Source organism: Sinocyclocheilus anshuiensis, unplaced genomic scaffold (genome assembly GCF_001515605.1).
Source record: "Sinocyclocheilus anshuiensis isolate Anshui unplaced genomic scaffold, SAMN03320099.WGS_v1.1 scaffold723, whole genome shotgun sequence".
Classification (NCBI taxonomy): Eukaryota; Metazoa; Chordata; class Actinopteri; order Cypriniformes; family Cyprinidae; genus Sinocyclocheilus; species Sinocyclocheilus anshuiensis.
The window spans coordinates 300,810-312,981 of NW_015551048.1; the positions used below are offsets into that span (position 1 = coordinate 300,810).

The 12,172-nt window shown below is 34.3% G+C and overlaps 2 protein-coding genes across 2 annotated transcripts in view; one reads left to right on the forward strand and one right to left on the reverse strand.

Moving 5' to 3' along the window:
* The window catches only part of jmjd4 (jumonji domain containing 4), a 7,080-nt gene extending 6,065 nt beyond the window's left edge, over window positions 1-1,015 (forward strand). Inside the window, exons 5-6 of the mRNA XM_016451680.1 lie at window positions 369-515; window positions 676-1,015. Of these exons, the coding sequence (XP_016307166.1) occupies window positions 369-515; window positions 676-984 (456 nt within the window). The 3' untranslated portion in view covers window positions 985-1,015. The remainder of the gene's footprint in view (window positions 1-368; window positions 516-675) is intronic.
* Window positions 1,016-3,083: 2,068 nt separating this feature from the next.
* On the reverse strand, window positions 3,084-6,653 carry LOC107661902 (putative transferase CAF17 homolog, mitochondrial). Its single transcript, XM_016451689.1, has 2 exons — window positions 6,170-6,653; window positions 3,084-3,483 (listed from the first exon to the last, which is right to left on the reverse strand). Exons 1-2 carry the CDS (start codon window positions 6,508-6,510, stop codon window positions 3,084-3,086), a joined length of 741 nt encoding a protein of 246 aa, XP_016307175.1. The 5' UTR covers window positions 6,511-6,653.
* Between the last annotated feature and the right edge of the window lie 5,519 nt (window positions 6,654-12,172).

Here is a 12,172-nt window from a genome sequence, read left to right on the forward strand (position 1 = left end):
ATGCATTTTTATATCTATATGGTACAAGATTATCCTATTTAAATCAATGTGTTCAAAAGTAGTCTGATTATATTACCTGAAATGTGTAATGTAATGAATTACGATACTAACTACAGTTTTTGTCATGTAATGTGGAATCAATAACGGATTACAATGTGTAAGTAATCTATCTCTGGAGTGCAGTCTTGTAATCCTGAAGACCTTGATAACTGGAGCAGGATTGGACACCTCTGTACTAGAAGTTATCTTTGACATTTTTATGAAAGACTGTAGTATCAAACTCTTTTGGTTCTCCAGCCCCTAAAGAGAAAAATCTTCCTTGACCAACTTGCTAACTCAAGTTTAAATAATGCATCTTTTAATAATAGGAGGATACCATTTCCATCAATCATAACTGGCTGAATGGCTGTAATTTGGATATCATGTGGCAGTTTCTGCAAGAAGAACTTTCTTCTGTCCAGAGAGAAATCGAGGAATGGCGTGATACTATGGATAGCTGGCATCAGCATTGTCAGGTAACTTTTTTATTTTTGGCATCAGTCATCACCTTTTTAAGTCCAACAAATGTGGCTAATAAAGACTCGCTATGTGCTGCAGTACTACTGAAAAATCATAATCCTGTAAACATCATTGTAATATTCCTGTGGTAATACATTGATTTATGTTCGTTTTCAGGTGATCATGAAATCGTGTACAGGAATCGATTATGGGGAGTTTGCCTCTTTCCTTAAGACTATTGCAAATAATCGAATGTCCTTTTTAAATGCATGTCCCAGAAATGCAGATAATTGCCAAGACCACCTTGCCGAAAGTCTGTTTGCCTTAGGCCCTCAGCATGCGGCCTTTGACCTTCAGAGAATATTGCATATATTTGAGAGCATGCTTAGCAACGAAGACTTGAAGAGACTAGACCCTTCAACTCTGAGCTTCAAACCTGAGGAACTGCTTCAGGAGATCAGAGAGGCTGTTCGAACCATTGTATAAAAGCTATACTGTATGTGGAAGATCAGCTATGGCAAATGTTAATAAATTCTTTTAACAACATATTTGTGTTATTTAATTGCTGTTTATGCTGTCATTATATTTTTACTATGGCAAACAGTGTTGGGGTTACTTTTAAAAGTAATGCATTACAATATTGTGTTACCCCGTAAAATGTAATTTGGCGTTACAAAAAACAGTTATATTTTTGGCAACTATAAAGGTCCTTTCACACCAAAAGTGAAATTAATAAGCCTCAGGCTGAAGGAAGTGCCTCTGCACTTCACTCCCAGTTTCTCTCAACATGGCAACTTGTAAGTAACTTGCGTTACTTATTTGAAAAAGTAACACTTGATATTTTGTTGTAAATTTAAAATTAATGCATTACTTTACTAGTTACTTGAAAAAGAAATCTGATTATGTGACTCACGTTACTTGTAATGCGTTACCCCCAACACTGATGACAAATATTAGGTTATAAGCACACAAACTTGGACTTCTCCATTAAAGATGTTGACATGCTCCTTCCAGTGCTATATCCAAGATGATAAAACAATGTTTTAGATGTTTCTTATTCGTGTTTAAAATTTCAGTAATGTGTTTGCTTTATGCAACCTGGACCACAAAACCAGTCATATGGTTAAATTTTTTGAAATTTAGATTTATACATCATCTGAAAGCTGAATAACCATTGCTTTCCATTGATGTATGGTTGTTAGGACAATATTTGGCAGAGATACAACTCTTTGAAAATCTGGAATCTGAGGGTGCAAAAAAATCTAAATATTGAGAAAATCGCCTTTAAAGTTGTCCAAATGAGGTTCTTAGCAATGCATATTACTAATCAAAAATTAACTTTTGATATATTTATGGTAGGAAATTTATAAAATATCTGCATGGAACATGATCTTTTCTTAATATTCTAATGATTTTTGGCATAAAAGAAACATCGATAATTTTGACCCATACAATGTATTGTTGTCTATTGCTAAAAATATACCCCAGACACTTAAGACTGGTTTTATGGTTCAGGGTCACATATATAATTGTTGGATACCACATAGGGGAAATTTGGCACCCATTTATTTTAAACAAAACCAAGGTAAGAGTATTTCAAGGAGCTTTTTAAATAACAAACATTTTTTAAACATTTTATTTTAAGGTGTCAACTAAAACATTGTCATCAGATTTTTGTGTGAAAGTTATAGTTTAAATTTTTTTTAATTAACTAAAGTATTATCTGCATCACAATTCATTCAGGTGGGCCTTTGACTTTTCTAGTGTTGCTGATTCATTAATCTTTACTTTTTTTTTGGCCACCAGTCAGGTATAGTAGCCTGTAAAGTCACTGTCTTCAGGTAAAAACTTATAGATCATGAATTATGCTACTTTTCCACATCAAAATGACTGTCAAAAAGTGGAACAATATCTACAATTTATATTCATATTTGAACTAGTACAAGTCATAAGCTTGGACACATTTAACTGAATTTATTCTTCTAAATAGTTGATCTAAAATGTTGTGCTTAAAAGCTCAAATTAGTTTTATAGACAAATATAAACTGTGCCAGCATATGAATTTCTTTAATAAACTTGATTGTTATTATTATTTTTTAGGTAGTGTTTAATAAGCATCTCAGATCATTGAGAAAAGCCTAATCTAGACAAAAGATGGCAGTTTTGAAGAAGCTAATATATTAGATCCGTTTACATTTGTTGTAGCTACATAATAATAATAATAACTATAACTACTCACTAGTGGTGTATGCATTAGGGAACATCTATATTTTAGGTTTTTGACTGATCTTTTTTATATTATTTACTTGCATGGTCCAGCAGTGTGACAAATTAATTTTTAAAGTACTTTTAAAAGTAAAAATAAATTGTATAGCATCATTCAATTTAGTTGAGGTCATAAAGCTGCTTGAATCATTTATATCAAATAGCGTGAGATGAATTTATCTAAAATAGATTTAGATGAAGTATAGCTAGTTACACTAGCTTAACACTTAACATGTCAATTATCCATATCCACTTTCTTAAGAAGACGGAGAACTACTGCATGTTTAAGTCCAGAACAATGTAGATGATCAACACATGCATCAGCTTGTCAAGATTATTCTAAGTAATAATACAAGTGGTTTAATACCGATTTCATAGCGATGTCTGTGGTATTCTTCAGTGTTGCCCTCTCGACAAGCAGAGATGATCTCATGTGGGTTATTCTGACAGCTAGTGATCATTCTCCAGCCCACGAGTTCAGTTCTTGGGTCTTGCTCCAGTACTAACACTTTATCTGCTGCAGTAACATCCGGCTTTGACTGCCCCAGTACTGCAGCTTTATTTTGAGGTAACAGAGCCCATAGTGAGAGACTGGGACACAAGCTGAAGTTTACTTTGCGACGTATCTTGTAAACTTTCAGAAGCTGCATAATGGAGTCCTGTACAGTGCTGTCACACTCCAGAAGTACACCATTAAATCCATCTGGGTTCCCTTTTAAACTGAATAACAAAAAAAAGTTCCATTAATACATACATGAAAAACCTGCAAAACTCGTTTGTTTAGCACAGATTCTCTAAAGATCTCTAAAAATGTTTTTCTACTTCAAAATGTAATGTTGTGTTACTTGCTATTTATTTGTGAAATTTACTAGCAATTTTTACACTTCTTTTTGCCTTCGGTTAAAACGTCTAAAAAAACGTCTCGGTAATGAACTTTAATGATTTCAACTGTTTGCGATTGTTGCTGCTGAAAGATGTACTTGTGCAACTTCTGTGTCACAAAGTTATTATTGTTGTTGTTTTAATAGATTTTGTTGTCTTAATAGAATAGGTTTGAGTTAATATTTGAAGGTTTCGCTTTTGAGAGAATTGTTGGTTTTACATTGCTTTCAATGCAGTATGTGATAGGCTAAACATAATAAATCAGGAAACTAGATGAAGGAAATTAAAGGGGTCATATGATGTTGCTAAAAAGAACATTATTTTGTGTATTTGGCCATGCATTTAAGTTGACGTTTTCTTGATTTGTACTTATGTGAAAGTGCAATAATTCTTATTGAAATTCCTCGAATGACAATAATCATGATTAAATGTTGTGATTATCAGTTTAACCATTACCATGCACCCCTAAAGTAAAATGGTAAAATATTGACGCTTTTTCAAAACAACAAATTGATCAGTGCAAGTTTTCATTTTTGGGTGAATTATGCATTTGATGACATATATTATTCTAATTTGTAAGCCACTTTGCATATCAACTCCTTATGATTTTTATGAACTGCTAAACCATGCTGGCTTTACTGACATGTAGAAGAACAGAGCAGAAGAACAACTTCATATCTGTAAATTAGTCCAGGGTGGGACAGTGAGATAATGCTGAGGTCACGCCCACATCTTACTAACCTTATTCACAAAACTCCAGCACTTCTAAAATCACATTAATATGACCGCAGTAAAGATAGTTTGCGGTTTGATATTCAGATTTCTTTAAATACAAAAACATTGTTTTAGGTCAAACTCGATTTGTGAAAACTTTCCCCAACGCAGTTTATCGCGTGTCTTTGTTTCTCTTTGCACTGCTCTTTTTTTCTTCTGTCATAATGTCATATGTTGCTGTTCCAGTGAATAATGGTTTTCCAAGCCATTAGATAAATCATACACGGCTCTAATAGACTATTGTGATTTGTGTAATCTTTCACAATATAAAGGTTTGGTTGTTTTACCTTACCTTTTATGAGTCCTTGGCATCTATTTTCTGTTTTGCTAAAGGTTTCACAGTATAGTTTTTGTCATTTAACCCTTCCCTGAGCCCTTAACTTAACTATTCTGATCTGTGGTAACTTTCAGAGGTAAGTACGGGTCAGCTGACCCTTCCCTGGGTCACGCACATCACTATTCTGATATGTGAAAACTTTCAAAGGTAAGTACGGGTCAGCTGACCGTTCCCTGGGTCATGCACATCACTATTCTGATCTGTGAAAACTTTCAGAGGTCAGTTTGGGTCAGCTGACCCTTCCCTGAGTCATGTACATCACTATTCTGATCTGTGAAAACTTTCACAGTTCAATAAACAAAACAAAAACTGTCCATCTTCATTTGTGAATATATTAAAGGGGGTCATTATTTCGATACCCACTGTACATACATACATACACACATACATACATAAAAATGGGAGCGGGTGAAGAATGAAGAAAAACAAAATGTAGTTAAGCAAATAAATACAAAAATATGAAATAAGCAAAAATAATAAAGATATAGGGACTGATTTATATACTATATTTTTGTAGATACATTGCAGGATAAAAGAGTAATAATCACACACACACACACACACATATATATATATATATATATATTTACATTTATATATATAAACGACATAACGCCGGCAGTATTTCAGCACTTCACAGAAGGACAGCGACTCTTCACGGCTACTTTAAATGCGCAAAAACAATACAAATAATAATAATCATAATAATAACAATAACAATAATTAAATCTACAGCAATATATGCACATGTATATATACATATAGATGTATAAATAATATAATTATATGCATATAAAGGCATTATAAGAAGCTGAAAATTCAATGTAATTACTGACATAAATTAACGCTGGCAGAACTTTAACACTTCAAAGAAGGATAGCGACTCTTTATGGCCACCATAAATCATCAAAATGTGCAAAGATCAAAATGTAGAAGAAGAAGAAGAAGAAGGCTGACCCAAACTGAACTGTAAAAGTTTTCACAGACCAGAATAGTGATGTAGATGACCCAGGTAAGGGTCAGCTGACCCAAACGGACCTGTGAAAGTTTTCACATATCAGAATAGTGATGTTAGTGACTCAGGGAAGGGTCAGCTGACCCAAACGGAACTGTGAAAGTTTTCACAGATCAGAATAGTGATGTAGATGACCCAGGGAAGGGTCAGCTGACCCAGACGGAACTGTGAAAGTTTTCACATATCAGAATAGTGATGTTAGTGACTCAGGGAAGGGTCAGCTGACCCAAACGGAACTGTGAAAGTTTTCACAGATCAGAATGCGCTGCGTATTTATAGCCAAAAGAAATCTGAATATCAAACCGCAAACTATCTTTACTGCGGTATTAAACATGACATTCCGTGTCTACTTTACAATTCAAACTAACCAAAAATATTAAAGCAATGTAGTATATTACCTGTAAAGGATGATGTCGTACAGTGTCCTGCCTTGAACACTGAGAATGTGAGCATACATCACACACACTGCATCCTCTTCCAGAAGAGCCATGTCATTGGTTATTATTCCTTGAAGAAATGAGGTCGTGTCTTGTCCGGACACACTGATGAGAGTCCTGTGCGGTAAGCTGAAACAGCGAAAGTGTACTGTATTATCGCTAGGTTGATCTCGAGAGTGTTTTCTAAGCTGAGTCCTGCACACATTCTCACGTCTCGAGCAGCGAGAATAGCGCGCGTGAAGTCCGCCGGATCCTGTCAGGATCGCTCTGAAAGCACTGCTAAACAAAATCACCCTCTGCATTGTGTTGTTTTCCTCAGCGCAACTATTAAAGCTCAAAGTTCCTCAAAACGAGTCAAGTTTGCGTTATGTTGTCTCTCACCTTCCATTTTCGTTCCCATAATGCACTGCGTGTGCGTTTACTGGCGTTACATCTATGTTCGAAACGATACGAATCCTACTATGATGAAGGTTTACCTCATGCATATTGATAATATAATCGCGTACGTCCTTCCTGGCCCCTTTTAATCAGTCTCAGCTCCCTGTTTTGTAAGCCTTTCCCTGTTCCTTATTTCTAGTCAACCTAAAACTAAACTTCCCAATAGTGTGTGGGAACTTCGTGAAAAAGTGAAAATACTCAAGTATGTTTACTCCTGTCTCAACATTTTTTTGTCTGTGGGGAAATATATAGCCTGCCCTACTCCTTTTTGGGAGTGATTGGAGTAGGCTATCCCCATGCAGCACAGCAAACCCGGAAACATGCTATTTAGTTTATTAGAGACTTATTTATAATTTTATTATAAATTGCTGTAAATAAGTGCATAGCAAAAAGTCAATACATAAAATATTGTAATCACACTTTCTACAGTGGTAGAGCCGTGGACTGGTATCCCTCAAAACCACACTGTAAAATTTACGGTAAAAAAACGGCAGCTGTGGTTGCCGGAATTTTACCGTAAAAAATAAGTTTTAGCAACGTTTTAGGTTTTACGGTTTTAACTTAAATTTACAGTTAAATACCGTAATTTCATTAACTGATATAATGTTAATATACCAACCTATTGAAGTACTGAAATCTGTTTTGTACCTTTGTAATACACTGATAACCACCAAATGCAGGAGGTGATGAGAAAGTCACATGATGAACCAAAGTCAAACCAAAGCTTTTAAATAATAACATATATAGAAGGTGCACAGTGTAATTCACACAAACACTAAACACCATCACGGTAACACACATGAAACTGAAATAATGCAATAAACATTAATTTAACAACATTAGGTGTAACACACAACCCTAATATACAAAACTGATAAGAAAAAACTAAGAAGAAACATAGTTATTTCAACAAAAAAACATCACATTTGAAATGTAACGCAGGGAATTCTGGGAACGTCAATTTACGGTTATTCACTGTAAATTATACAGTCTTTTTCACTTCCAAAAACGGTATACTACCGTAAAATTAATGTCCAATACATGTAATGTCCAATACAGTTTTTCACCGTATATAGTAGGGGAATTTACCATTAACCATTTAACAGGTTTTTACTGTAGCATTTTTACAGTCTTTTACCGTTAAATTCACAGTCATTTTTTACAGTGCATAGTACCTCCACTTGGTAGTTTTACTAGCAAATATTGTAAATAAATAAATAAATAAAATAAAAAACTTTGCTTTCTGTTTCCTTAATCTCTCCCTGTCTAGCTTGTACTAATCTGAACAATGCCTGAAACTTTGTATTGCAAGCACTTCCTCATTTATTTGCCTCTTTATGATGAATCGCTTACTGTATTCCTCAATTGTAAGACGCTTTGGATAAAAGCGTCTGCTAAATGAATAAATGTAAATGTAAATTTAGACTCTGAATATTTACATATACATAATTGTGCATTAAACACAACATGCAACACAATTAAATCAAGGAGCATCAGTATAAGTGTGTAAGTCCAAGACCAGACCAGACCAGACTGAAATATGATGAGTGATGCAGAAAAATAATTACTATTATCACTCTAAATCTATATATCGACAAATATTTCTGGGATGTGTCCTTTCAAACATTTGGCTGTGTTTCTATTTGTGAAACTGTATTCTATTTCTGTTTTGATGGCGTAATTCTGCAGGATTGCAAATCAATGTTTACTGGTTTAACAGTAACTAGTTTTACTGCCTATGTCATTCAACACAGTCTATTGCAAATTTATATAGAATGCAGTTTAGAACAAAATAAAACATTTTAACTTGCAACATTACAAAATAAAGAAAACATCAAATCAAGATGTTTAACCAAGGAAAATATTTGACACAATTACAGAAATTAGTGATGTTTGAGAGGTAACATGTATTATTCTTATCAATAATAATAAAATAGTTTTGCAAATACAGTTTAATAATATTAATATAGCTTTAACACACCCTTTAACATAGCAGAGAACCAGTGCTTTAATGGGAGCAGTATCATGGCAGCCAACATGTTGTGTGTACTGCTCTTTTTCTTTAAAAAGTGTTTCCAGACTTTTTTTTTTTTGGTGCATCTTATATATCAACATAGACTTTAAGCACTAAAGATGCAGCCTTAGGCTGTAGGCTGTTAACGGTGCAATCGAATATGTAGTCACCGCCAAAACACCGAAAGATATGTGTCACTGAACTGCATCACTGTCAGAATTACCACATTGCAGAGACATCTGCAGGACTGTAGAAATTCTTTTTACATTTACTAAAAATGGGGTTTATTAGAAGACAGATCATGGGATTTTAAAATTCAAATCAATTAATTTTTTTATGTATATTTTTCCTGGCTACCCAACAGTATATAAAATAGTTAAAATGATCTCAACACCTAGCATGCCACATTTATGTAGCAGTTATATAAATCCAAAAATATCATACACTGTCAGGAACCATTGCACAATGTGTACTTTTACATTTGTTTCTACATAATAATACAATAATAATTGAATACAGGAACACAATGGAGTGTTGTCATAGTGTGGTATCAAAACTTTTACTTATTTCAATCTGAATACATACCTAGTTCATCAAGAAAATAGCCTGTCTGGAAATAATAACTGGTAATACAGATCTAGTAGTGGTTGCTGACATGCAAGGTTTTTATTTCTCCATGATGATATGGGAGATGGATCTGTAGTGCTTCCTTCAGGTTTTGTTATGATTGATGTACCTATGTTCTTATCCACACATATGATATCCATTTGCTTATCCACATTCAAGTTATCCATTTACAATTACATTTATGCATTTAGCAGACACTTTTATCAAATAGCAACTTACAAAAGAGAAAGAATAAAGTAGTTTGTAAAAGAGCCAACACTATTTGTAATACACAATGGCAGGTTTATTAGACAGGTTTGTTATCCATGTGCTTATCTGCGCATACCATATCCGGGCACAAAGTAAAAAAAAATACAAATTGAGCTCACCTCTGACATGCCAAGTGATCCAGTTCTTGGTCAGCTATCACACCTTATACTTGGATCTCTTGTGTGCATTTTTGGATTGCCATTCACACACTTGAACATTGTAATAATACACATTTCTGAAATAATGTTTTAGTGAACAGTATATACTAGAAAAAAATAGATATTTTGAACAGATTCCAAAAAAACCCCTCAAATGTTGAAGAATCTTGATAAACGAATCCTACATTTATTATTATTCTTAATCATCATAAAACATCATCTGTAAAATTGTCATTTGTAAAGGCACATTTTGGAATAGTGATTCTAAAGAAAACATTTTACAGAGCTTTGAAATTATACTTCTTAAAAGTCCTATCCAAGAATGCTTACAAAATAATACTCACTTTTTTTTTTCAAATCATAAAAATTCATATGAATTTGCCACCAACACACCAAAACATACTCATAGTTGTTACACCAGACAGCTCAGAGGTAAATTGTGTGCATAATGGTCTTGGAAACAATGGAAAATAAGTTAAATCACAATAAATGCTGCTTTAATGGCACAATATGTCATTTTCGCCGCTAGAGGGCGCGTATTCAAAATAAACAAAGAGACAAAGACGTAGTTTGATGACGCCGTGACTGAGTGTGGAATCATGGGAGTTGTGGTCTTCATCCCCACAGCCGATGCAATCTGATGGGACTCGGGCAGAAATCATATTCATGGATGAGCTAATGATTTATTAGTGTAGTAGAATGAAGCAGGGTGAGGCTGAAAGCCGTCGAAGCGAAACAAGGCCGCTGAACGAGCGTGACACACAGTAATGCTACTCTGTGCGGTCGTCACCGGTCTATTAAAACACACAAATCGAGAGTTATGATGTCATTGGCAGGCGACACAATGACACTATAGACACGGTCCGTGCCACTAGTTAAAATTGCTTATTTCTCTGGATTTAAACATTCTTCGAAACATTTGGGATAATGTAAGTACACAAGTCAGCAAAATATGTAACACTGTTCTAGTGGTTTTTGGATATTTTAATAAAAAAATCTTACATATTGTGCCTTTAAGTCACCTTTTTTCGACAGCCGTTATGGAGTTAACAGAATGACTGTGCCTCAATTCCTGATGAGGTGTGCAGTGATTGAGATGCTCTTACCTGACCATCTTTATGTGGATATTCAGGCTTATGTATTTTTATTTGATGCATAATTTAATCAATACCACCCACTTTGACAAGGAACAAGAACATGGCAAATAATTTGAACTGTTTGTGAATTTTATATTAAATAAAAATGATTTTCAGTGAATAATGATCTAAATTCACAGAGCTGTTGTATGGCTTTAGAAGACATGAAATATAGCACACAAGTCATATGGATCAATTGTTGAGTCCTTTTGAAGCTTGAAAGCCTCAGTCCTCATTTACTGTAATTAAATTGTGTTCCATAGAAGAAATAAAGTTGAGGTTTAATAATTAATGGCAAAATTAAAATTTTGGGATGAACTGCTCCTTTAAAATATACCTTCATAAGACAATAGTACAACTTGTCATTGCAGGCTCAATCCATCATTTTAGTGCCACATAATATAAATGCAAATAGAATCTATAAATGCACATTAATATTATATGCACATCCATGTTTTTTGATAAAGAAGAAACCAAGAAAATCACCATAATCTTTTTTTAGACTAATTAAAGGCATCCCCCACCCAAAAATGCTCTCATCATTTACTTCCCCTCATGCCGTCCTAGATGTATATGGCTTTCTTTCTTCTGTGGAGCACAAACAGAGATTTTTAGAGAAATAATTAATCTCTGTAAGTCCATATAATGCAAGCAGATGGGTCTCTCAGAGTCGACACATCGTAAAAACCATGCAAAATGAGCACGGTGGTATAACCATATGACTCCAGTAGATGACCCAATGTCTTCTGAAATAAAACAATGAACTATAAACCATAGCTTCTGGCCAACTCTCAAATGCAGGTTCATAAGTTCACACTTGATGTGTGACGTATGTGTGTTGTGAAACTTGCACAAGAAGTGACACAGAAGTACAGAGGACCGTCACTTCTCACGCAATTTTCACAACATGCTTACATCATGCTTCACAACATGCTGATATTCACACCAGGCTGACAGTTAGAAAGCAATGGTTTTATAGTCTAAAATATTAGTATTTTTCTATCACTCTGCTTCTGAAGACATTGATTCATCAATTTGGGAGGTGTGGATTAACATTATGTTTTGCATGGTTTTAAAAGCGTCAACTTTGGGAGACCCATCCACTTGCATTATATGGACTCACAAAGAAGGATATTTTCTCTGAAATTCTGTTCGTGTTCCTCAGAAGAAAGAAAGTAATCTAGGATGGCATGAAAGTGAGTGAATGATGAGAAGTATCCCTGTACATTTGAACGCTCCCTTCCAAAACCTTGTGAGATACCTCACTTGTCTTTTAAGCATCCTATTCAAAATGAAACCATTTTACATAGGTAGCAACAATATTAAATGTCAATGATCAGCA